Here is a 22567-nt window from a genome sequence, read left to right on the forward strand (position 1 = left end):
ATTGCTATGGGCAGTTAGTGAAAGAAAGAGAGATAAATGTAGGAAAATATGTTATTAAATTTTAAAAGAAACATTATTTATAATTCTACGCGTATCGACATTCTTGAATGAATGTTATATAGGCCAGTTAAAAAAGGTATTTTTAATACCGTAAAGTTTATTATGATATACACTAAACTTTATATTTATATTGCACTTTATAATAACAGTTTGCTTAATATGGTGCTAATACTTTGAACTATTCATTTTTTCTATTAAAATATTATTATAAAATTTCGTAATCAAATTTTATATCTAATTGAAAAAATTCATTCAATGATTTTTTATATGTCTGCTTTACATTTTATGTCTTAATATATTTTTAAATTCATCCAGATCCTAAGGAGACTCAAGTAAATTAACGACTCTATCTAATCATTGTCCCTATATTTTGTCAAGTAGTTGCGAATCACAAAAGATCAAGGGTTTTATTCGATGAGCTGTTGTAATAATTTCGTGTTTATTAGGAGCATTTTTGTGCACCTTCACAATAACCTATTGATTTTCAATCTCTATACAAACACAAGGAAATATCCACTTGGTTTTAAAGGTTATCTGCTTATCTGAGTTAGTAGAAGAATCACCATGTCTTACACTTGAATCAGCAAATAATATATTGACTGTAGTATTGCTTTGATTTCTCCATTGAAAGTTGAACTTCCTACTTCTGTTCCAGGTGAGTATCTGTTCCAGGATTCAAGTCCAATAAAGTACAAAGAGAATGAATTGGTTGGATCAAATATGAATTTTAATGGTTAAAATCAGTTATTTTGGGCAATTAATTTTTCTCTTTACACACTATCAAAGTATGACTAGCCATTGTGGATAATTCCTCTATAGCGTATAAAGATAATGTTCCTATTTGGTTTTGAAGGGATTTAATTTCTCGTGAGATTTGAAAGAAAGCTCCTAAAACAGATTAAGCTACCATCGAAACTTTCCTATATTTTGTAGGAGTAGATTCGTGTAATATAGATCCTATTTCAATCAAATCTGTATCATATCCGATAACACTTGTTTCTTCAGCAATAAAGAATCCTTGATCTGTTTTGTCTGATTATAAATCGTCAATTAATTGTAAAGCAGGTGATTTTTTGAGTGGGAAATACATAGTATTGCTTATTCAAGATAAAACTATTTTAATTTGGTGAAATTTTTATCTCGATTTTTTATATAATATTGTATAAATAATATGAATGAAATTTAGATTAGTAATTTTTATATTGTGTATCTGAATTTGTATTTTGAAATAACTATAGAATTTTTTTTGTATTACACCAATATTAAACATGGTTTAAATATTTGTACCTAATTAAAATATTTGAGAAAAGAAAACTCAATGGAAAAGGTGTTCATATTTATCATATGTTTAAGTACTCACCATTTTGGTTACGAAGTGCCTTTGCATATGTCACCATTATAACACGAATAATATTGAATGTTACTTCTAAACTGCTGTGAAGCAAATTGTAAGATTTTATTTCCAGTGCCACTTCTAAATGTTTAATGGAACTGAATTGAATCACGTTCTTAATTATTGTTACAAGAAATTGCACTATTTTTTCACAATCGAAAACAAATTTTAACCGTAGAAAACATTCAATTTGAAGGATCGAACATTGTTCGTGCAAAAAAGGGCGCGATATTTTAACGTACTGACTTCAGCGCCATTCGTAGTGTGCGTGATCAGTCGATAATATCGAACAGATTTTAACAATAATTTATGAGAAATTTATAAGGTTGGACACCTTGTAATGTATTATGAAGAAAAATAAATAATCGATATTTACTAACTGTGACTCAAAACAAATACGAAGTATAGTGAGTTTTATATGTAATGTTGTTTTAAGTGAAATGTACAAATTTTTATTTGTGATTACGGTAACAAATATATGCGAACAAATTTCATTATTGATAAATTTGTTTCAAATAAGAAGGAATTTTATTTAATTACATTAGAAAAGGTAAAACTTATAATTTAAATGTATTGATAATTTGTAAGCTTTAAGTCATCTTTAAGAGTGTCGAGTATATGTATATTTTTTGCATAATCGATAATCGAAAGATAATCGATACGCTTTACGACACATCAAATCATACGAAGTGTCTATCGTATGTATCGATTATATATAAACGTTTATTGCTTTGTGTATTTGTGACCGTGGTTGTGACATATTGATCCTCGGTACCGACTACAGCGATCCTCTATTTATCTCGGTCCCGTGCTGGCTTTCACGGCGCAGTTTGTGCGGACATATTTTCATTTGTTCTGTAGTTTGTCTTTCTGTTGGCTGACATTCTTTTCATGTACATTCACCGTGGTATAAACAGATGATAGTGTGTTTAGGTGGAGCCACAGAAAAATAGAAAGGTAAACTTTTACGAGTGAACTGGTTATGATAACCCAATTTCAAAATCGTTTATTTGTTCTGAGTGGAGTCTTATATCTTCATTTACCATTGTGGAACTATTGATCGAAGTTCGTTGAATTTCAGCCGAAACTTTGAGTTTCTAAGACATAATTTGAAGTAAAGTAAAAATCTAAATTTCTATTTTGATTATTTAGCCTTCAGGTTAGCATATTATTTTACGACGTGATTGATTGTAATCAAACACGTATATGCAAATTTTAATGCAAATGTAAATACTGTTTGCGAGAAGCTGAATTTCCAATGATTGATACATTAAAAACTTAGAAATGAAATCAACAGAATGCAAATTTCTAAGAGATGATTTTAATCTCGATTCGGTAACCAAAATAACGACATTATCGACTGTTTGGAGTAAAAGCTTTTCTTCGGTTAGGTTATTTTACTCTCTTACTAAAAATCACTTTACGAGATGGGAAAAATAGGAAAACAATATTAATCTAATAGTTTTCCAGTTAGCAAATGTATACCAGTTTCATCTAACTTGATTATTCCTACGATATAATTACTTTAACGTGATTGGCAAGGTTTTTCGCGTAGATGCACGTACTTGGTTCTGGCAGACAGCCTGTCAGACTAATTCCCAGTTATCGATTCCACGCATACGTGGAAACGCACCGTTGTGTTGCATTCATAGGGTGGGTGAACTGTGTCTTTCTTACACGCCACTTTACCCAAAATATGTTACAAGAAATAACTATTCCTATTATAATTCCACGTTTTGCCAACTTTTATTGCAAAAATTTACCGATCCAAGCTGTGAAGATTATCCACTGAAAATAAATCCATTTAAACAATTAGGTAACCGATTACACTTCAAATTATTTTGACGTGGTTGTAATATAAATCTAAAAATTCAACTTTCTCTTTCAGAAACAAATCCAATTTAAATCCAATATTAATTCATCTCCAAATAAAATTCCACACGAATATGACTAATTATCAAAACTTATCTATATAGTAAGTTCATATATAATACATTTACTTGTATAAAGTATACATAACCTCTAAAAATTTTTAGAGTTTAAACAAACAAAATTAACGATATTTATCTTTATGAATACATTCTGTTGTAATGTGTTTAGGTACATGGAATTTGACCCGTTTTTGGAACTCTCCTGGATAGAACAGTTTTAAGCAACAGTACAACTGTCCTCAATAGCGCGTTCCTCGCACGGCCATCGAAGAATTCGCGATTCCGACGTCGCGGCCAAATTTCGGGGATCGTCCTTGTACGTCGACGACGATCTACCCCCCGGCTATGCACGTACCAGGGTCGTATTATACACACGATACACCTATAATTGCACGTAGGGCAGCTTCGTCGTAACGCTTCGTGGATCGATAGCTGGGAAATGGCCGGAAGCCAAGTCCGACGACGTCGTTTCGAGTTTTGCCGTTGTCACCGTATGGGACCTAACCCCTTTCTTGAATGTCCCACTTGTATCGGCCACCCCCCAACGTGGAGCCCCTTCTTATTGCTTTCTCGTTTCTTTCTTACGCGTGAAACTCCTCTCCCCTCGTTCTTTCGTGTGGTCCCTTCAATTTCGGTGGAAGGGTCAGTACATTAAAGACTCTCGGTCCGTTCCAAAAATTGATTTGTAAAATAAGTCGCCGCCATTCTCGTTTCGTTGCAATACCTCCCAATTTGAAATTCCAAAACTAAAAATTCCCAAAAATATGGCTTTCCGAAATTGAACATTTCCAAAAATTTTAACTTTTGCATTTCTAGATTTTTCGAAAATCAATTTCGAAATTTAAAAAACTGGAATTCTTCCAGTTTAAAATTTTGGAATATTTTTAACGCGATTCTTTTTTCTGACTGAATTTAATAAGCACACCGGGAGCTTGTTACCAATTATGACAATCGAACGCGAGCTTAAGAGCCGCAGTTTTTTCACCTGCTCCCCCGAGAGCCCGTTGTTTGTCTTCCTTTATGCGTTCAATCATCGACGTTCGAATCGCGATCGGCACTGTGCAATAGGCGCAACGCGGGGTGCCGTTTATCCCAGTTTCTTTAAATCCTCAAGGGCAACAGTGGGGAAAACACCCCCCGGTGAAATAACGATATCGAAGTATTATGCCATATTTAACCAGTAGGGTGCACTGCTGAATAATACACGTATTGTATTTTTTTTCTTCTTTCCCCTTCGCTGCTTCCATTTATTTGCTTAATTACAAGGAAATTCTACCTTCCCAAAATCAAATCCAAACAAAGGAGAACATCTCCGTTGGCAAATTGCAATTGCTCTTAGAAACATTCCACAATTTCTTACAACATAATATAGAACTCGCAGAACACGTTCTCAACGTCCAAAGAAATATTGGAGACGTAAATGTGATCTAATCAAATTTGAACTTCTTCCAGGAAGGATCTACTCAGCTCGTGAGAAGCAATTTTTAAAGTACATTAACCGCTAGGAACTAACTACCGAAACGAAATTCATACATAAATCGACGCCTTCGTGACAATATTCCCTGGCAACACCATCGCTGAAGGAACTTCAAAGGTGAATGGGACTCGCGACGTGCAGTAGCCATGGGCAGTGTCGAAAACATCAAAGGCGCCGTGAGAAAGGCGACGGCTGGCCGCACGAACGAAAAAAGAAAGGTGGATCGTGGCGCGTGCCACGCGAAGGGTGACCACACCGAGGCTCCTTTTTATTTTGCGGAAGATCGTCCACGTATTCCTTTCACCATGGACAATAGGGTCGTGCCCGAAGGACGTATCAGCTCTCAGCCAAGGGCAATGGGCATCGTAAATGATCCATGGAAAGCAGCTGCGTACGTCTTTCCACGAACTTTCTTCCTCTAACGTGCGAATCCGAACATGCATCCTGACGATCATGCATTATGCTCAGAAGACACGGATTCATTCGTAAATCAGGAAATTTGCCTTTGTATGTACTATTTCATGCCACGAATTGTCTACCGAACCGACTCTCACGGGGAAAATTTCTTTCAGAAACGCCGGCTTGCGAGTGAACGAAGAAGGAGGAGCAGAGGACCATAAACGAGGCTCTAACCCCTAATCGCAGGCATCCATCATTGCAAACGACGTATCAGTCGTGAACATGCGACGGAAAGAAATATGATTCAATTACTAAGGACGCTAACCCCATTTACCATCCCTGGAAGAGGATCTTAATCAAACTTCAACGAACCACCCTTCAAGTTTGAATGCTAATTAGCCACGAACGCGAGTGGTAATTAACGCAAAAGAGGACCATCGCAGTGGCTGGTCTACGAGTCAAGCGCGTGAATGTTGCAACACCATAGAAGCTCCGACACAAAGGCCTCGGGGAGCCGCAACAACAAGTTGCAACCACCTGGCGAGGGCGATGCCGGCCACCCAGTGGCCTCCAGGTGCTCCCGAAACCCCCTGTCTCGTCCCGCATGCCTGCTGCCGACGCGGACGTCGTCGTTCATGGAAAAGGAACGACGCCCGACCGATCCCGTGTAAGAGACGCCATGCAACATCTCCCCGTACGTCCCTGTGCAACGGGGGGCAACGGTATCGTTCTGGAACACGCGCGAATCAACGCTCCAAAATCGATACGTACATCTGCCGCAACGTAGAGTCTATTGACTCCTCTGCCTGGCTGCTCGGAGCATCTCCAAGGCGACTCAGGATGGAACGCGCGGCGTGTCCCGCTTTCCACGGAAATCTCGCGGGAGACGGCTCTCGTGATACTGGCGACTCTCTGGTTTATTAGTACCATTGTGGGGCCGGGTGCCGGGCTAGTCTGGAAGCGTAGCAGACTTTTTTCGCGTCGCCGATTTAGGACAAGGGAATACTAGAGCAAAATGTCTGGAAACTGAGACGCCTTTGGGTTGCTCCACCTTCAGGTCCCGATTATGTAACGCTGTTCCTCCTATTGCGTCAGATGAAGAGAAAATTTGTTACGGCCATGCAATTCACGATGACCGAAATTGATTATTTCCCCGAACTCCAAGACGTATGATACGCAATGTTGGGAACGATCGGCAATATGACGGGCCATTTAAATTGGACACCTCTATGCTTCGGACTCGGCTGGTTGCATCATTTTATTTCGTTGATGGAGCCATTTTGTGGAGACTTGGATGCACCGTTCGTAATATACAACCCGACAAAGGGGCGTTTCACTTGTTCCGGATACCGTGTGCCAACTTTTGAAAAAATGGGCGAAAGCTTGCGGTAAATTTTATGGATCGCGATCAACTTCGGCCCACAAATTACAGCGCACCGCAATAACAACTTTATTATACGCGCAAACAAGTCATAAAGTTTTACAACTTGTCCGGTAATAAAACATCGGGTCAATTGCCACTTTGCTATTTTGTTTAAATTTTAAACGTCAAACGAATCCTCGCAGTGGCCAGAACCTTAGGGAATTCAAAGCATGAGACTGGCTTAAAAATTTCAATCAGCATCTTTGAAGGAAAGGAATAATTTTGAGTGGCTTACTACCAAAAGCAATTCCACTCGAATCTCGTACTCAATGTTAAATATTCGACGAACGTCATCCCCCGGAATAAGCGAACTTAACAAAACGCCAATTCCAGCGCAATTCTCTGATCGATGCAGGCTATTAGTTTCCGCGATCGATCCGTGTCACACGACACCGCCGTTCATGGTATACCATTCATGCAAACCGCTGTAAAAAGAGAATACGTATCCGTTGGTGGACGAAGAGCTAGCCCCGTGCACGTACTACGAAACGGTGGAAACCATCACACCTACTCACCCTCGGAGCCTCTAACCGAGCGACGAAAAAGCGAGACAAAGCGAGTAGCGGGGAAGAGGAGAAATAACGAAAGGAAGACGCACGTAACCAAGCGAGAAGGATGAAAGAGGGAAAGAGCGTAGTGAAGGAGTAAAAGAGGAAGAGAGAAAGATAGAGGGAGAGGGTGCGAGTGTAGCAGCGCTTGGTTGATGGCACAGGTCGACAACGGGGGGTGGTTTGGAGACGTCGCGTTGCGGGGCATCGATTTCGGGCCAGGCCGATGGCATCGGCGGGGTATCGAGGGGCGTCCCGACGTACTGGCGGAGCGCGTCGCGGCGCTGCTGCTGCTGCCTGTTACCCGAAAGCGAGCGGCCGACAGAGCCGCTTCGCCTCTCCGTTCGCAGCCTTCGAACTACCACCGCGTCCTCTCCTACCTCCGGCTCCGTCCTGCTCTGTCTATCCACGGAGGCAGAGACACGGCGAGTGGCGCGCGCGCGAAAGCCGCCTGCGCGCGAGTCCGACGTGTGCGGAGAGCGTTGCGGGCCGCACGAGCTCGCCACGGACGTAGCCGAACCGCTTAGCAGTCGCGCGACCAGAGACCACCGCGTCGTGGTGCTGCCAGCCTCGAGTGCCTAGCCTGCCTTAGAGAGCGAGACTGCCTCTACTGGCTGGCACTGACGTTGCCGCACGACACGACACGACACGGCACGACACGCGGGACCCGGCCCGTGTCCAGCGGGTCAGTACACGACGAAGAGTCCGCGAGGACGGATCAGCCATTGCGTTTTGGTCTGCCGTTTGGATCGTCTCGGTTCGGGTTGCGAGAGAAATACGTAGATGAGGCGGAAGGGTATCTCGGAGGCACACGTAGAAGGGGGATATAGCTTACGTTTCCGGTTGATTCGGTAATTCGGTTAAGTATCGGCCCCAGTGAAGACGTCGCGAGACAGACGGAAGCGGAGTACATAGACGACTAGCAGTAGTCCGGGACGTGACTGCGTTTCGTAGACGAATGCGTGGTGTAGCCGGATGCGCCGGTGCACCACCAGCTGCAGCTGCCAGTGCCGCTACTACCGCCACTGCTACCAGCACCGCCGGTGCTGCTACTGCCGCTGCTGCTGCCGCCGCCGTCGTCGCCGCTGTCTCGCTGGTGCTGCTGCCGCTGGCAGAGGCTCGCAGAGGTGTCCACCTCGTGGCAGTCGACACTTCCTGCCGGACGGTGGTAGTGTCCAGGCGCGCTGGACACACGACGAGCCGCAGCCGGTCGCCGCTGCTGCTGCCGCTGTTCATCGAGCGTAAGGATTAAGACGTGGAGCCGGCCGTGGAACAGGAGACGGAGGAAGAAGGAAAGAAAGAAAGAAAGGAAGGAGGGAATGAAGAAGGTGTGAGACGGTGGTGGGTGACACACGACTGTGCTGTGACTACGACTTCACGAATACGACGGCTACGACGGTTACGACGGGGACGCTTTCCGTCATATTTTCGTCGGTACGAGAGCAACGAGAGGCCGGGGCTCTTTACCTTCGGTACGTCGAGGAGAATTCGCGTGGGCAAGGAGAAAAAGGAAAATAAAGGAAAAAAAGGGTTCGACCACCGGGAGAAGGAGCAACGAGTGCGACGAACCCTTTCGCTACTCCCTTACACGCACGGGGCCGCACACTCGTGCACGTACACCGCGAGAGCCGCGACGTGTCGCCGGTAATATAGCGTGTACGCTTTCGTTTAGAGGGTTTCTTCCCTCCGACGTCGACGCGCGTAGGAGTGCCGGATCGCACGCGGTGCCTCCTCTTCACCGAGTCGAGTTCCGTCGGGGTGATTCCGCCGTGTCTGCGCGAGCCTTTCGCCATCCTTTCGTCCTCTCTCCCGCGGTCCTCGCGCCGCCATGTGAACGGTCTCAGAACGGCAGAGCGAGAATGAAAACAGCAGAGATTCATTCCAACACCGATAAATTTACCGAACCACCTGTATAAACATAGTCTAGCCTGCAAAAATATCCGACAGGCAACCGAGTCCAGTGTGGAAAAGCGAACGCGCCGCAACGAGCCGGAAGGAAACAATAACGGGAAAGCGAGTTTAGATAACGTTGTACCAGAAACGACAAGGAACAACAGGAAACGGGATCACGAGTTGGTGGTTGGTGCCGGGTGTGCTGGTGGTGTCGGTTCGGCTCGAGCCAGGTCGTGGTGATGCCTCGCAGCAGCGGATCCTTGAGATCGCTGGGTGTCGTAGGTAAGGACGCCGTTGGTGCTCGCGGAGCCGCAGTCCCGGTTGCGTACGGCGTCGTTGCGACGAGGACACGCTGACGAGTGCAGCCCCCGGTGGCACGGCAGTGGTCGCTCCTGCAGGCCATGTATTACGGTCCGGCAATCGACCGTACCGGCAGCAGCTGCAGTGCCAGCGACCTTCAGCAGCCGCGATCACCACGGCCACGACGACGGAGACGCGTTGCCGCGACGCCCGGCGTCGCGGACGACGCCGACACCGAGGAGGAACTCTTATATCAGCCGGAGGAACCAGCTTACGTGGTCCTCGATGTTCAGTCCAACGAGAAACACGGCCACAGGCTCGGCTGTCACGCCGCCCCGAGGCCAGGCAGAAGACGAACTGGCGGAAACGCGATTAGGATACTGCTGCTCGCCACTGCCGCTGCCTTCCTCGCACTCGCCGTCTCTCCTGGTAAGTCTCCCGTTCATCTTCGCTACTTAAAGGGTGTGGAGTAGGTTAGAACGCTCGGAGAACGGCTATAGCCTCTGCGGAATCAATCCTCGCTCAAGGCCGCTCCCCCCACCACCCAGCGATCCCCACTTTCGCGAGCTTCGTGGGTGTAGGTTCACCACGTTGGCCGTTTCCTATCTTTCTGCCTATCTTTCGTGCGAAATTCTTTTTACCACTGAAAATTTCATAGGAAACCTTCTACGTTTTCAATATACGCGTCTCTAATACTCGTCGCTTCGAGACACGTTTCCCCAATTTAGAACGGAGTGTTCCAATTTTCGCGAATAACTCGATTCTAGTCGCGAAACGATGGATGATACTCGTATGTACTACTCTGACATGAGAACATACTGATTGTTCTAATCGTATGCTCCGTACGGGAGCGCCGGTGGGCCTCGTGGGACTTTGGTGTCGCCTTTGGGGGACGAAGATCGACGGGGTATCGGGCCGACGAGTCATCTCTGGTGAGGCGTTGTCGAAAAGCGCGAGGCACGCTGTTCGCCTGGTCGAAACACGAAAAGTAAACAGCACGGGCTGTGTTCGCCGGGAAAATAAGAGAAATATTCACGGCATGTTGGCGCCTGCAACGTGTCCACTCGAGCATGCAGATACGTGTATTATTAAAATGCTGCTGCTCCGTTTCGCGATTCGTTACGCGCCACCCTCCCCGTCTCTTCGCTCTTTTTCCTCTTCCCTCTTCCATCTACGCCCCCCGTCCCGTTTTAGACGAGGCGCGCGGAAAAAATCGCGGAAAATTAAGGGAGATTAATCGAGAGAGAGAAAGAAAGAGAGGGAGAAAAAGGATAGACAGGGCAGAAGCTAGGTGTGCATTCAGCGCTTTTTAGGTCGACTTTTTCTTCGGAGAATAGTCAAGTGGCGAGTGGTGACAGTAACCATGTGACGCATTGCGTCAAAATCCGCTGTCGAGGAAACTGTTGCACGAGATCCGACCTGCTCGTTACTCTTCGCCATTTTCCCGGAACCAAATGATCAGGCGAAGGGCTCTCAGTCTGCTCTCTCGGTAACTCCTCTTTCGATGAAATCTTGTCGACCGTGCATGAAAATTCAATCAAAATGTGGAACGTCAAAGTAGGAACTAGGTATAGGTCTATCTACCGGAGAAATATTCTTACAAGCAGCCGATTTTTCGATGACCCTAGTTAGCTACCGTCGAACGAATTGTCGCTGATGAAGGTAACAGATGTCTGACCATCTGAAAAATATTCCTACAATCAGCCGATTCTTCGGTAACCCTAGTTAGCTATCATCCGACGAACTGTCGTTGATGAAGGTAACAGTTGCCCCTCTGATCACTCGAGAGTCTGTCAATCCTCTCGAAACGTTTGAATCCATCTGACTGGCCCATAGAGACCGGTGCTGGGAAACACAGCGGAACCACGTTTAGGCACACAGGGGCCATTGTATGGCGGTGCTGAATGCGACAAAAGACGTGGAAGAACGGCATTTTCCGTGGAAAGCGTTTGCGTCGGCCACCTCCACTGTTTTCCTCGGCTCCCTCTCATTCTCTCAGTCTTCGTGGCTGAGTCGTTCCGGTGGAAACGTGGCGTGTGGCCCGTAGACATCGGCGAGCCGCACCCACGCGCGCTATTTATCTCGTCGTCTGCCGAAGCCAAGTGCCAAGAGTGTATTTTTTCGCATACCACTGCTCCCCGCGGCATCTCCACCTCTTCATCCGTTGCTCCTCCATCCGTCTTCCTCCTATTCGTCTATCCTATCTATTTCTATCGCGATCGACCATGTACCTTTCCTCTTCCTTTTCTTCCTCTTCTTCTTCGTCTTCTTCTTCGTCTTCTTTTTCTTCTTCCTCTGCTTGTCCGTGTTGTCGTCGTGTTTTCCACGATTTACAAGGAAACGCGTGGAGAGAACGCGTGGTCCACAGAGACGAATCGTATCGAAGGAAACGGTGGTGGTGCCACTTCTTAAATTTAGATATCGTAGAGAGGAGCGACCTATCGCTGTCTTTCTCCCGTCCACGATCCTCGTGAAACGGATATAATAGATTTTCTGCGTCGTTTCTCGCGTCGTGCCCCGCCGTCACCTGGCTGCGATAAATTTTTGCTCGTTTTTTGGTGATACCGGCTTCGAGATCGGCCGTTCGAGACGCTAGGCTGCTGGGCCTGAGCGTCGGGGCTGCGTTCGATCGGAGACGTTGCGTTTGCGAATTATTCGGATTTTGGGGCCACGAGACGATGGGATGTCTACAGAAGTTTTACGTAATGCATCATTTTCTGCACGGCCTCTGATCGATAGCCACACTGTGGCGTGCGAAGTTTGCGAAGCTTTGGTGGGGATCCGGTCTATATGCACGAGGGGAACGTTCCTTGCCCGTGCTGTTTCGTCGTTTGCTCTCAGGTGGAATTAAGGGGGATGAAAATTCGAGACGCATGGATTTATTAAAGATTATAACGGGATTCGGGGCTTCTTAAATCTTCTTTCTTTTCGAAAGAACGCTGGATTAACTTTGCTTCTAGTGATTCCTTGTATCAACTCGACTTTTGAGTCTGTTAATTGAAAGTGGAGCTGGCAGATTGGTCAAAATGACTGGTTTCGGATATTTTATTTCTTTCGTGAAGTAGGTTGGCTTTGAAAGAATATTGATACTGATTTTTCATTATGGTGAGAAACGTATTTGTTTGTTATTGTCATTTACGTATATTTAAGGGATATTTATAATATCGCTGTAATCAAGTATGATAAAAGCACCAAAAATATGCTAGTGACTATTACCATATTTATTCCTAGGATCCTAGTATTCTTTAATTAACTTCATTCGATATAATATCTCTAATTACTGATCCAACATCTATAATATATATGGATAATAATAATTTCGTTTTTATTTCAACAAAAATTAGTGTATACTAATCTTGCCAAAAGCATTTGCACGTCTTCAATAATTAGAGAAGCAAGAAAAAAGTCGGCTATATCTGACTGCTCGTTAATTACGTTGATAAAAGGGTCTCTAGATTAGCTAACTTTCATCGACGCGAAAGACCGCAAAAAAATATGCAAAATTTAGCTAAAAGAAGTGTGCGGTGAGAACCGTGGCTAAAATTCCCTAGACGCCACCCGAGGTATAAATAGATGGCTCTCCCTTCATATCCGACATGTTTCTTATTAGCATTGCGCAATCGAAGCATTTGGATTATAAGCGGGGTTCCTTCCGTCTCATGGGCTCCCATGAGACAAACGCGGGTAAATGCGGACTTCTAAGAAAAACCCGGCACTTCTATGAGAGGCGGAACATTCGACGCTCGTAATTCTTTCTCACCGAGGGTGAGTCAGAGACCATCACCGTTCCCCTATCTTACGAGACACGAGCCGGTTTCCCGATTTTACTTTATCGTAAATTAGATCCTGCCCCTTCGACGATAGATCGATACGCGTGTCCCTGTATCCGCCTCTGGTAATTAACGCGTAATTCCTACGTCTGGATCACGCCAACTTGTCAACGCGTAATTCTCAATTTCGTGGTGGCACGATGGTGCGAGATAAAGGGTGGGATGTTTGCAGGAAAGAATTAATAATTCCTAGATTAACGTGTTGCCAACTACGCGATACCTGTAACACCTTCGACGATAATTCGATACTTATTCACCGAATGTCCCTATATCTAGTAACTAACCTAAAATTTTTTATTCGGAATTACGACAATTCGTAAACGTGTAATAATTATTCATCGAATGTCCCTATATCTAGTGACTAACCTAAAATTCTTTATTCGGAACTCCGACAATTCGTAAACGTGTAATAATTATTCATCGAATGTCCCTATATCTAGTGACTAACCTAAAATTCTTTATTCGGAATTCCGACAATTCGTAAACGTGTAATAATTATTCATCGAATGTCCCTATATCTAGTGACTAACCTAAAATTCTTTATTCCGAATTACGAGAATTTGCAAACGCGTAATTCTCAATTTCGCAGTGGCGATGTACTAAAGATAAAGGGTGGGATATTCGCGGAAAAGAATTACCAATTCGGCGATCAACGTGCTGCCAACTGCACAAATAACGCTTCATTGGATATTTGCGAGTAGCTTTCTAGGAAATACTGCGTTATTAGCGAACAACGCAAAATTAGGAAATCGGGATCATCGTGTCTATTCAAAAGTATTATAGCGCGGATGGAATGAGATGTTTATCGTCAATGGCAGCGACCAGTTGGCAATGACTTAATTTCTGCACCACGCGAGACAGAGAGTCGTCGAAGTTCTCGATTGTCGAGGTCGTTTAACTGTATCGATACATCTTACAGACATAGATAATTCGTTGGTTGCTTACCTCCAATGTTACATATAAAATCCGAGTGAAAATGACGATTTTCCACTAGCAATGTATATTTTCCCATGTCCATAGAAAATACGAGTGACAGCTCTCGATTCTCTCTCTCTCTCTCTCTTTCTCTCTCTAAAAATGCTCCACCTGCAGTTGTTTTGCAGCCATCGTTTTACCGTGGCCTCGATCTCGGCCAAAACTCGACGTGTTCAGGGAAATTCTGTTTCTCCACCAACAGACTCGATACTTTGTCCGAAATGTTCATAGTAAGTCGAAAAGAATTTTTTGAAGCTTCTTTATCCGGATAAAATAAAATAAAATTCACGATTGAACGCTTTCCAAAGTTATCTTAATCAGAACCCCTGCGATCCAACTTTTCTTCATCCCTTCATAATCAAAATTTGCTATCTTTCTTAGAAAATGAATTGCAAAATAAATTAGAATTCCTTGCTTCGTCCTGTGAAGTATTATAGAAAGAAATAATTTATACAAATAAATTATTACTATAATATTATCTACTATAATAATAATAATAGTAATAATGCTATAGTAATAAGATACAGTAGTATAGTGATAAATAAAAATGAAATAAAATTCGAAGAATATAGATATCTCTACATCCAACTTGTCAGTTGTATAAGGTCACAAAGGGTTAAGTCATACATCGGACTGAAATTAACCTCAAACAGTCATAACACGTCTTCTGAACCAAGTACACGCTATTAATACTACGAACATAACCATAAAACGAGTAAACAAATTCCTGCTTTTCCCGAATGATTATTACCCAAGCGAGCAACTAGACCACTATCACGAGCGGTCATTAAGTGACTGTGACGGTCGACAAATGCTCCTTGTTCTTGAACTTTTCGCGACAAGCTTAAGGGTGGCCTTTGTAAGCCCAGGCGCCAGACACCGGCCAATGGGACCGGTTTATTGTAATGGTTTCGTACATTCACAGTATGATCATTGTACGCTTCCGTCTGTCGTACCAGTAAATCGGTGGACGATCATAATTCACTCGATAATAATGCGATTAGATACGAACCCCAAGTGTGAATAAGCCTTAATTTCGCGTAGTGCACGCAAAAGATCCTGTTAAAATCCTTCCATGGAAAGGAAGCGTTAGATGGATACAATGCAGTTTCGACTCACGCTCTTCTGTAGTACCGCTTCTTCCCACGTGGCGCCACGTGTTCCACAGCGCCCTCTCTGCTTTGTTCGTGGAAACTGAGTCGCTGTTTGACACTAGAACTACTAAACCTGACGAAACGACGGGTTTCAAATATTTTGCTTCTATATTTACTGCAAACAGGGAATTATCCTTAACGAAATTAGCGTAATTCGTTACTGAAATTGGTTTTAATAATAATTATTATTATAAATCTTCATTATTATCATAAATATGCTAAGGGTGTACATTATAACATACGTCAGTGAATCTAGTGTTGAGATACTCATAAGGGTTTACATCCAACGTCGAATTTGCTGAAATTCATTGAGAGATAATTCTCAAAAAAATATTTCACGCGTATTTTTTTATTTACCATTGTTCATATTAAAGGGGTTGAGAACAACCCTCAAATATGTGTATCGAATATCGAAAGAATATTCCTTTGGAATATCTCGAGATCCAAAAGGGCTGGACACAAATTCTTTTCTTCAAATTATAGCAAAGTTCTGATTATCCGCAGTGCCGGATTAATCGATAAATTCGCCCCGATTTTTCGCTCATTGTCGCGAATTATATTATATACACAGAGTAAGAAACCACGACTGTAAAAGTTAATAAACGAAGGGAAGAAATTCGTTAATTAATCGAGTCCAATCTAACTACAGCTTTGTTCCTCTATTAGTCACTCTATCAAATTTCAGAGAATGCATCTATAATTCAGCAATTCGGTTTCAATCCCGCAGAAATTACATCGAGAATAGAATCTCTGATCACAGATCTGGAAAATAGAATGTTTCGTGATCCTCGAAGAATGTAAGGATCTCGGTTATTGTGAATTTCTGCATTGAAAAGAACTCGATGTGGAGAGGCTGGTGAAATATCGTTGCTGATACCATAGCTGATGCACTTCATAGAATCTCTGATCACAGATCTGGAAAATAGAATGCTTCGTGATCCCGAAGAGTGTCAGGATCTCGATTGTTGCGAATTTCTGTATCGAAAGGACCAGCATCTCGATGATAATGATCGATGTGAAAATGGTGGTGAAATATTGGTCCGTTTCGAACCTCTTTCCACCCCTCTTGCACTCGCATAATCTCGTACGAGCAACGAAGCACTCATCCTTGCCACGCCGGGATCTCAGTATTCCTTTCATTCCTGTCAGTATTCCTTTCGCGAAGGTATTTCATTTCCTTTTAATTTAGAAATTAATTTTCTCACGTCTCCTATTTGCATATTAATTTCGTAGCCTCGGCTATGTCTTGCAGATTAGCGAAGGTTAATTACGCAGAAATTCAATCGGGAATATATAACTCCAGGTGTGAATTACTATTATAAAAATTCACGTGTTCAATTTTGTTGTATAATCAAGTGGATCTAAACACCACGCGTTGAACAGTCACTGTGTCAGCAGGCCTCACTTCAAATTACGTCAGATCGGCTTCAGCTTACCTTTCAGCGACCTGTCAGCACTTCTAGAAACATTGCACACGATTGAAACAGTCTTCCATCGATGATTGAGATATCAGTGTGGCATCATTTTGAAGAAAAAATATTCGTAAGGTCGGGGTTACAATTTTTCACAAGCAAAATTATTTTAAGGACCCCCTTTTTGGGGTCCAATTTCAAAATGATTTTGACCCCTTTGAAATTTTGTAAAAATCGAATTTTTCTTTTTTGTTTCAATTATAATAGCAGCTTGAAGTCTTAAAAATAAATTGCAAAAGGTTCTAGTTTTTAAAACAAATTATTTTTGGACATAAGAAGCCTGTAGCCGATTCGTATACGTACGAAAAAATTATGTTCGGAAATTTTGAACGTATGTGCAAGATATCTTGAGATCTAATCGACCTATTACCTTGAAATTTTAATTAATATAATATAATAATATAATATAATAATTTATGTTTTATATAATTAATATTTAATGTTTAATTTATATTTAATATAAACTTAAATATCTTTCAGTTGTTGACATCATGTTTTGCTATCATACTACATGATTTTATTATATCACTATAGTTCACGAACAGAAAATATATTTTTCTTGTCCAGTACTTAAAGTGAAATTACTTTTTTCGATATAAAATTATTTTTTTCAATTTTAGTATAAATACCATAATTTAAATATGTTAATAATAGTCATACACAGTCAATTTGATGCCACGTCACTTAACCTAACCTAACCTAACCTGTCTTCTAAGAAATTGGTAATTCGTGTATCGATTTTATCTCTTTATTGGGATCGCTATGGTATTTTGAAAAGATAGGTTAAGGATCTAGTTAGGGTTACGACTCTAAATTTCCTCCTTCAACTATCCGAAAAGTGGGAAACCTGCGAACAGAAGCGCGTAACTTTTGCTATGCGACAGAAGGGGTAGCACTTTCTCTGAAACAGGCATTATCGTACCTGTCATCGCGGTTTTCACTCTATTCGAAAGGGATACGATTCTTCTTCCATTGTCGCGCCGCTCAGGTCCCCTCTGAACTGGTTTCAAAATAATAAAGGGCAACCCTTTCCGCCTGTACAAAAGACAGTGACCCAAATTCAGCAGCCGAATCATAGGTTTACGTGACCTCGAAATGGAAACGCAGCCTGCATCACTGACAGTGCTTCGAGTCCGATGCATGTGTCAGGAATTCTTCATCAATCCCCAAATCGTTCCTCGATGCATCAAAGGGACGGCAGAGATCTTCTAAATATAGAATTTTGAATTCTCTTCGATGTCTTCGTATCTCTGCCCCTCGAGACTCTGTCTGCTCCTGGATTTGAAGTTTTATTTCGACATATACGATTTCTGGCAATAATTTAATTTCAGGGAACTAGGTCGTGGTAGATGCGATATTAAGAGGGTAGTTTGGTACTCCAGCTTATAATAATCCACTGTTGTGGTATCTTTTCCTAAGGAAATCACCTATTTCTAATAATTAAGGACCTATTAGGAATAGAAAAATACGATTCTAATATTTTCTCTACTATCACCATAAATTTTGGCATTTATTTGCAATTTTATATTTATTTATACTGCAACCCCCCATGAAATTGTTCCACCACTCCTCAGAGATTAATTTACTTCAAAAATGGACGACCATAACACTCTGGAAGCGTCGAGAATTTCAGCACAGACTTCGCTATATCATGGTCGTAAATGGGGGTGTGTTGAGGGGTAAGCACATGGTCGGGGCACCAGCCGTGACAGCAGCTGTCATATACCGGTCGCAGCGCCACCACGAACGCTCTTATAGACAGCTCGGAGTGACTACTGCCTTATTCCGGAAAAAGCCCCATGCTTTTCGCGTGTTCGCAGGTGTTCGCACCCTTGCATATCCGCCCTTCGCGTTTCTTTTTGACACCCGTAGCGGGCCCTTGGCTTTCTGGTCATTTAATTAACGACGGCGTGAGGTTCAAGGCCATCCCGCGTGAATCACTGGCTAATTGGGATCGAGAGATACGGTGTCCCGGGTCGATAAGCAGCGGCGCGCTGCGACAATTGGGGTGGAAGATTATTCTTTGGGGGCAACACCGCGGGTAATTAAATGGAAGCGCGTACATGATCCCGGAGATTTATGGTGTCACCGGTGAAAAGTTAGGGTGGGTTTGGAGTAGTGTGCCGGTCGCTGAGGGGAAATGATTTTGAGGGGGACTGAAGGTGACGCTCCTTTGAAGGTGGATGTTTGCGCCCGGACTGCGTGTTTGAGTTGGATTAGAGATGGAAAGATTTGTTGTTTGCATAGAGGGTTAGTGGATTTTCGAAGTATTCGTCATGTTGCGGGGGTAAATATTGCGAGGTTATAAATTGCTCTTTGTCCCGGGAGACGTTACGTTGGGAAAAGAAGAATATCCCCTAGGATATCGAAAGTTTATTGTCGTTATAGTTTAATATTTTTAAAGACACATTGCCATGTCTACGAAATAGGTGCAAGTTGTAGAAATTTAACATGGATGTATACCATTATAAATTCGAATTTTTTAATTTGAGTAATACTGTTCCTTTTTCTATATAGTGATACTAGTAATTAATTAGTTTCCATGAAAATCCCTAGGTTCATTGGACGACCTAACATGCATCTAAAAACCACACAATAAAATTCTAAATTATCATTTATCAGTGCAAACTCATTGCTTTCCAAACTGATCTTTATGAAGCACACGCAAAGCTACCTAATTCTTTAAGGTAGTTTCCATGAATTTCGTCACAAATGGCACCAAAGTTCACGCAATCTGTTTAGATCAACTCTTCATCGAGCAACACCTCCACTAGAATCGAAAAATCCATTTCCAATCCAAAACTATCATCTATCAGTACAAACTCGTAGCCTTCCAAACCGATTTTTACGAATCACATGTAAAGCTACATAACTCTTTAAGGTGGTTTCCATGGATTTCGTTTCAAGCTAGACAAAAGTCAGATCAATCCCTTTAGAGTGATTCTCTGTCAAGCAAATCATCATCACACTTCCATTGGATTCAAAATCACAACATCCCTTCAAACCGATTTTTACGAATCACATGCAAAGCTACATAACTCTTTAAGGTGGTTTCCATGGATTTCGTTTCAAGCTAGATAAAAGTCAGATCAATCCCTTTAGAGTGATTCTCTGTCAAGCAAATCATCATCACACATCCACCGATCCAAAATCACAACATCCCACCAAACCGATTTTCACGAACCACACGCAAAGCTACCTTTAAAGCTTTTTAAGGCAGTTTCTATGAATATCGTCTTAATCAAAGTAGAAGCCAAATCAATCTCTTCAGAGTGATTCTCCGTCAAGCAACATTTTTCAATCCGAAATCATCATCACGTTTCCATCAATCCAAAATCACAACAAATTACCTAACTCTTTAAGGCAGTTTCCATGGATTTCGTCTCGAGCTAGGTAGAAGTAAGACCAATCTCTTTACAGTGATTCTTTGTCAAGCAACATTTTTCAATCCGAAATCATCGTCACACTTCCATCGATCCATAATCCACAACATCCCTTCAAACCGATTTTCAAGAACCACAAAACTACCTTTAAGGCTTTTTAAGGCAGTCTCCATGGATTTCGTCTCGACCTAGGTAGAAGTAAGACCAATCTCTTTACAGTGATTCTTTGTCAAGCAACATTTTTCAATCCGAAATCATTGTCACACTTCCATCGATCCATAATCCACAACATCCCTTCAAACCGATTTTCAAGAACCACAAAACTACCTTTAAGGCTTTTTAAGGCAGTCTCCATGGATTTCGTCTCGACCTAGGTAGAAGTAAGACCAATCTCTTTACAGTGATTCTTTGTCAAGCAACATTTTTCAATCCGAAATCATTGTCACACTTCCATCGATCCATAATCCACAACATCCCTTCAAACCGATTTTCAAGAACCACAAAACTACCTTTAAGGCTTTTTAAGGCAGTCTCCATGGATTTCGTCTCGACCTAGGTAGAAGTCAGAGCAATCCGTCTAGAGCTGCGTCTGGTCGGGCAACATTTTTCCAAGAATTTCGAGGTGGTCTCGATTATCGGGGTTGGCCACGCGATCGCGTCGTAGCTAAAGTTGCCGCTGATGGTGGCGATGCTTCCGGCGGAGCCGGGGGTGGCGGCAGGGAGGTGGTTCGACGTGGCTGCTCCGGGAGGGTTGCATAATACACAGCGAGCATCGAGCTGCCAGGGCGTTGACTTTGCGAGGCATTACGTTTCTTACGCTTTGCTTCTCCCCCATTGCTAATATCGCGCCCGTTGCTCGTCTCTTCGCTTGAACCCTCGGGATTACCGCTCGCGGAAACTCGCCCGGCCGTCCCTCTTCGCTTCTCTCTCGATTATCGCATGGTACAATTGAAAAACGACTCCTTTCCCGTACTCGTACGTGGCAGAATGGAAAATTGCCGCGCCTCCGAGAGAACGTGGCAATCCGGGTGAAATTGCGAGGAACGTGAAATTGTTTGGGGTTGCAGTTTGTGTGCTCGGGTTATTGTTATTTGTCGAGGGATGCTGGAGAAATTAATGGCAGCAATATTGTCTGGTTTTGCTAAATTGAAGGTTTTCGTGCCTTGTGGTTGCTCCGAAGAGAGACAGAGAGGGGGAGGATCTTGCTTCTTTCCAGGAGTTGGGATCCTCTTGAGGTACCAAGTCACTCGACTTCTCTGCTCTTCCTTTAATATCAATGGTCTGACTGTTGACAGATTTTTATAAAATTTACATTGACATTTTTGGCAAATCCATAGACTTTTACATGCTTCCATTCTTTTAGTAAAAATTTGATTTTGGCATTTTTAATTTTAAATGGAACGTAGACGTATCATCCATACGTGTTTTGTTATCTAGGATCTCTTATTAATGACCTGACCGTTGACAGATTTTTATAAAATTTACATTGACATTTTTGGCAAATCCATACACTTTTACATGCTTCCATTCTTTTAGTAAAAATTTGATTTTGGCATTTTTAATTTTAAATGGAACGTAGACGTATCATCCATACGTGTTTTGTTATCTAGGATCTCTTATTAATGACCTGACCGTTGACAGATTTTTATAAAATTTACATTGACATTTTTGGCAAATCCATAGACTTTTACATGCTTCTATTCTTCTAGTAAAAATTTGATTTTGTCATGAACAGCAGGTTTAAGTCACCAATCCAAAATGAGAACCACAGTCTCCTATTTTCCAATGTAAATTAATTATAGCCGAACGATTGGCAATCTGACGGCTCATTTTAAAAATTGCAATCGACAGATCAACCCTTTCACGTGAACAATCTATTTTCAATTTGTTCCTAGTAGTAAGCGGAATTTAATCGTGCATTTTTTAATTTATAACGTAGGTGTATGTGTGTGCTTCGCTATCTGGGATCTTTTATCCTCGTTTAATACGATTCCACGGTCTGTCGTCGCAAAGGCAGGACAAAACCCGAGCATGTTTCAATTGCAGCGAAGTTACATCAGCGGAGGGTGGTGATAACGTGGCTATTTGTCGAATAAGGGTTGTGTAACGAGCAATGAGCTTTCAGCTGAACGTGTATCCGTTTGTTTCCTCTGCTCTTCCCGTTCTCCCTTCGGCGTCGTTTCTTCTGTTTGCACACCCTTAATGCACTTAGCCAACGCGAAGACACGTACATCTATAACTCTTTCCTGCGGCGCCATTTGAATGGACACGAAGGGAAGGAAGAGAGAGCGAAACTCTCTCGTCATTCGCGATTAGAGTCTTCTGCTTC

General features: G+C 42.7%; 1 protein-coding gene across 2 annotated transcripts in view; it reads left to right on the forward strand.

Annotated features, from left to right (window-relative positions):
* The first annotated feature begins 8038 nt into the window (after positions 1-8038).
* The window catches only part of LOC108552919 (protein kinase C-binding protein NELL1), a 79272-nt gene continuing 64743 nt past the window's right edge, over positions 8039-22567 (forward strand). For both annotated transcript variants that reach the window (XM_017907607.1, XM_017907605.1), the window contains exon 1: positions 8039-9853. In XM_017907607.1, the coding sequence (XP_017763096.1) occupies positions 9526-9853 (328 nt within the window). In that variant the 5' untranslated portion in view covers positions 8039-9525. The remainder of the gene's footprint in view (positions 9854-22567) is intronic.

This window comes from Eufriesea mexicana, unplaced genomic scaffold (genome assembly GCF_001483705.2).
Source record: "Eufriesea mexicana isolate 0111107269 unplaced genomic scaffold, ASM148370v2 scaffold8420, whole genome shotgun sequence".
Taxonomy (NCBI): Eukaryota; Metazoa; Arthropoda; class Insecta; order Hymenoptera; family Apidae; genus Eufriesea; species Eufriesea mexicana.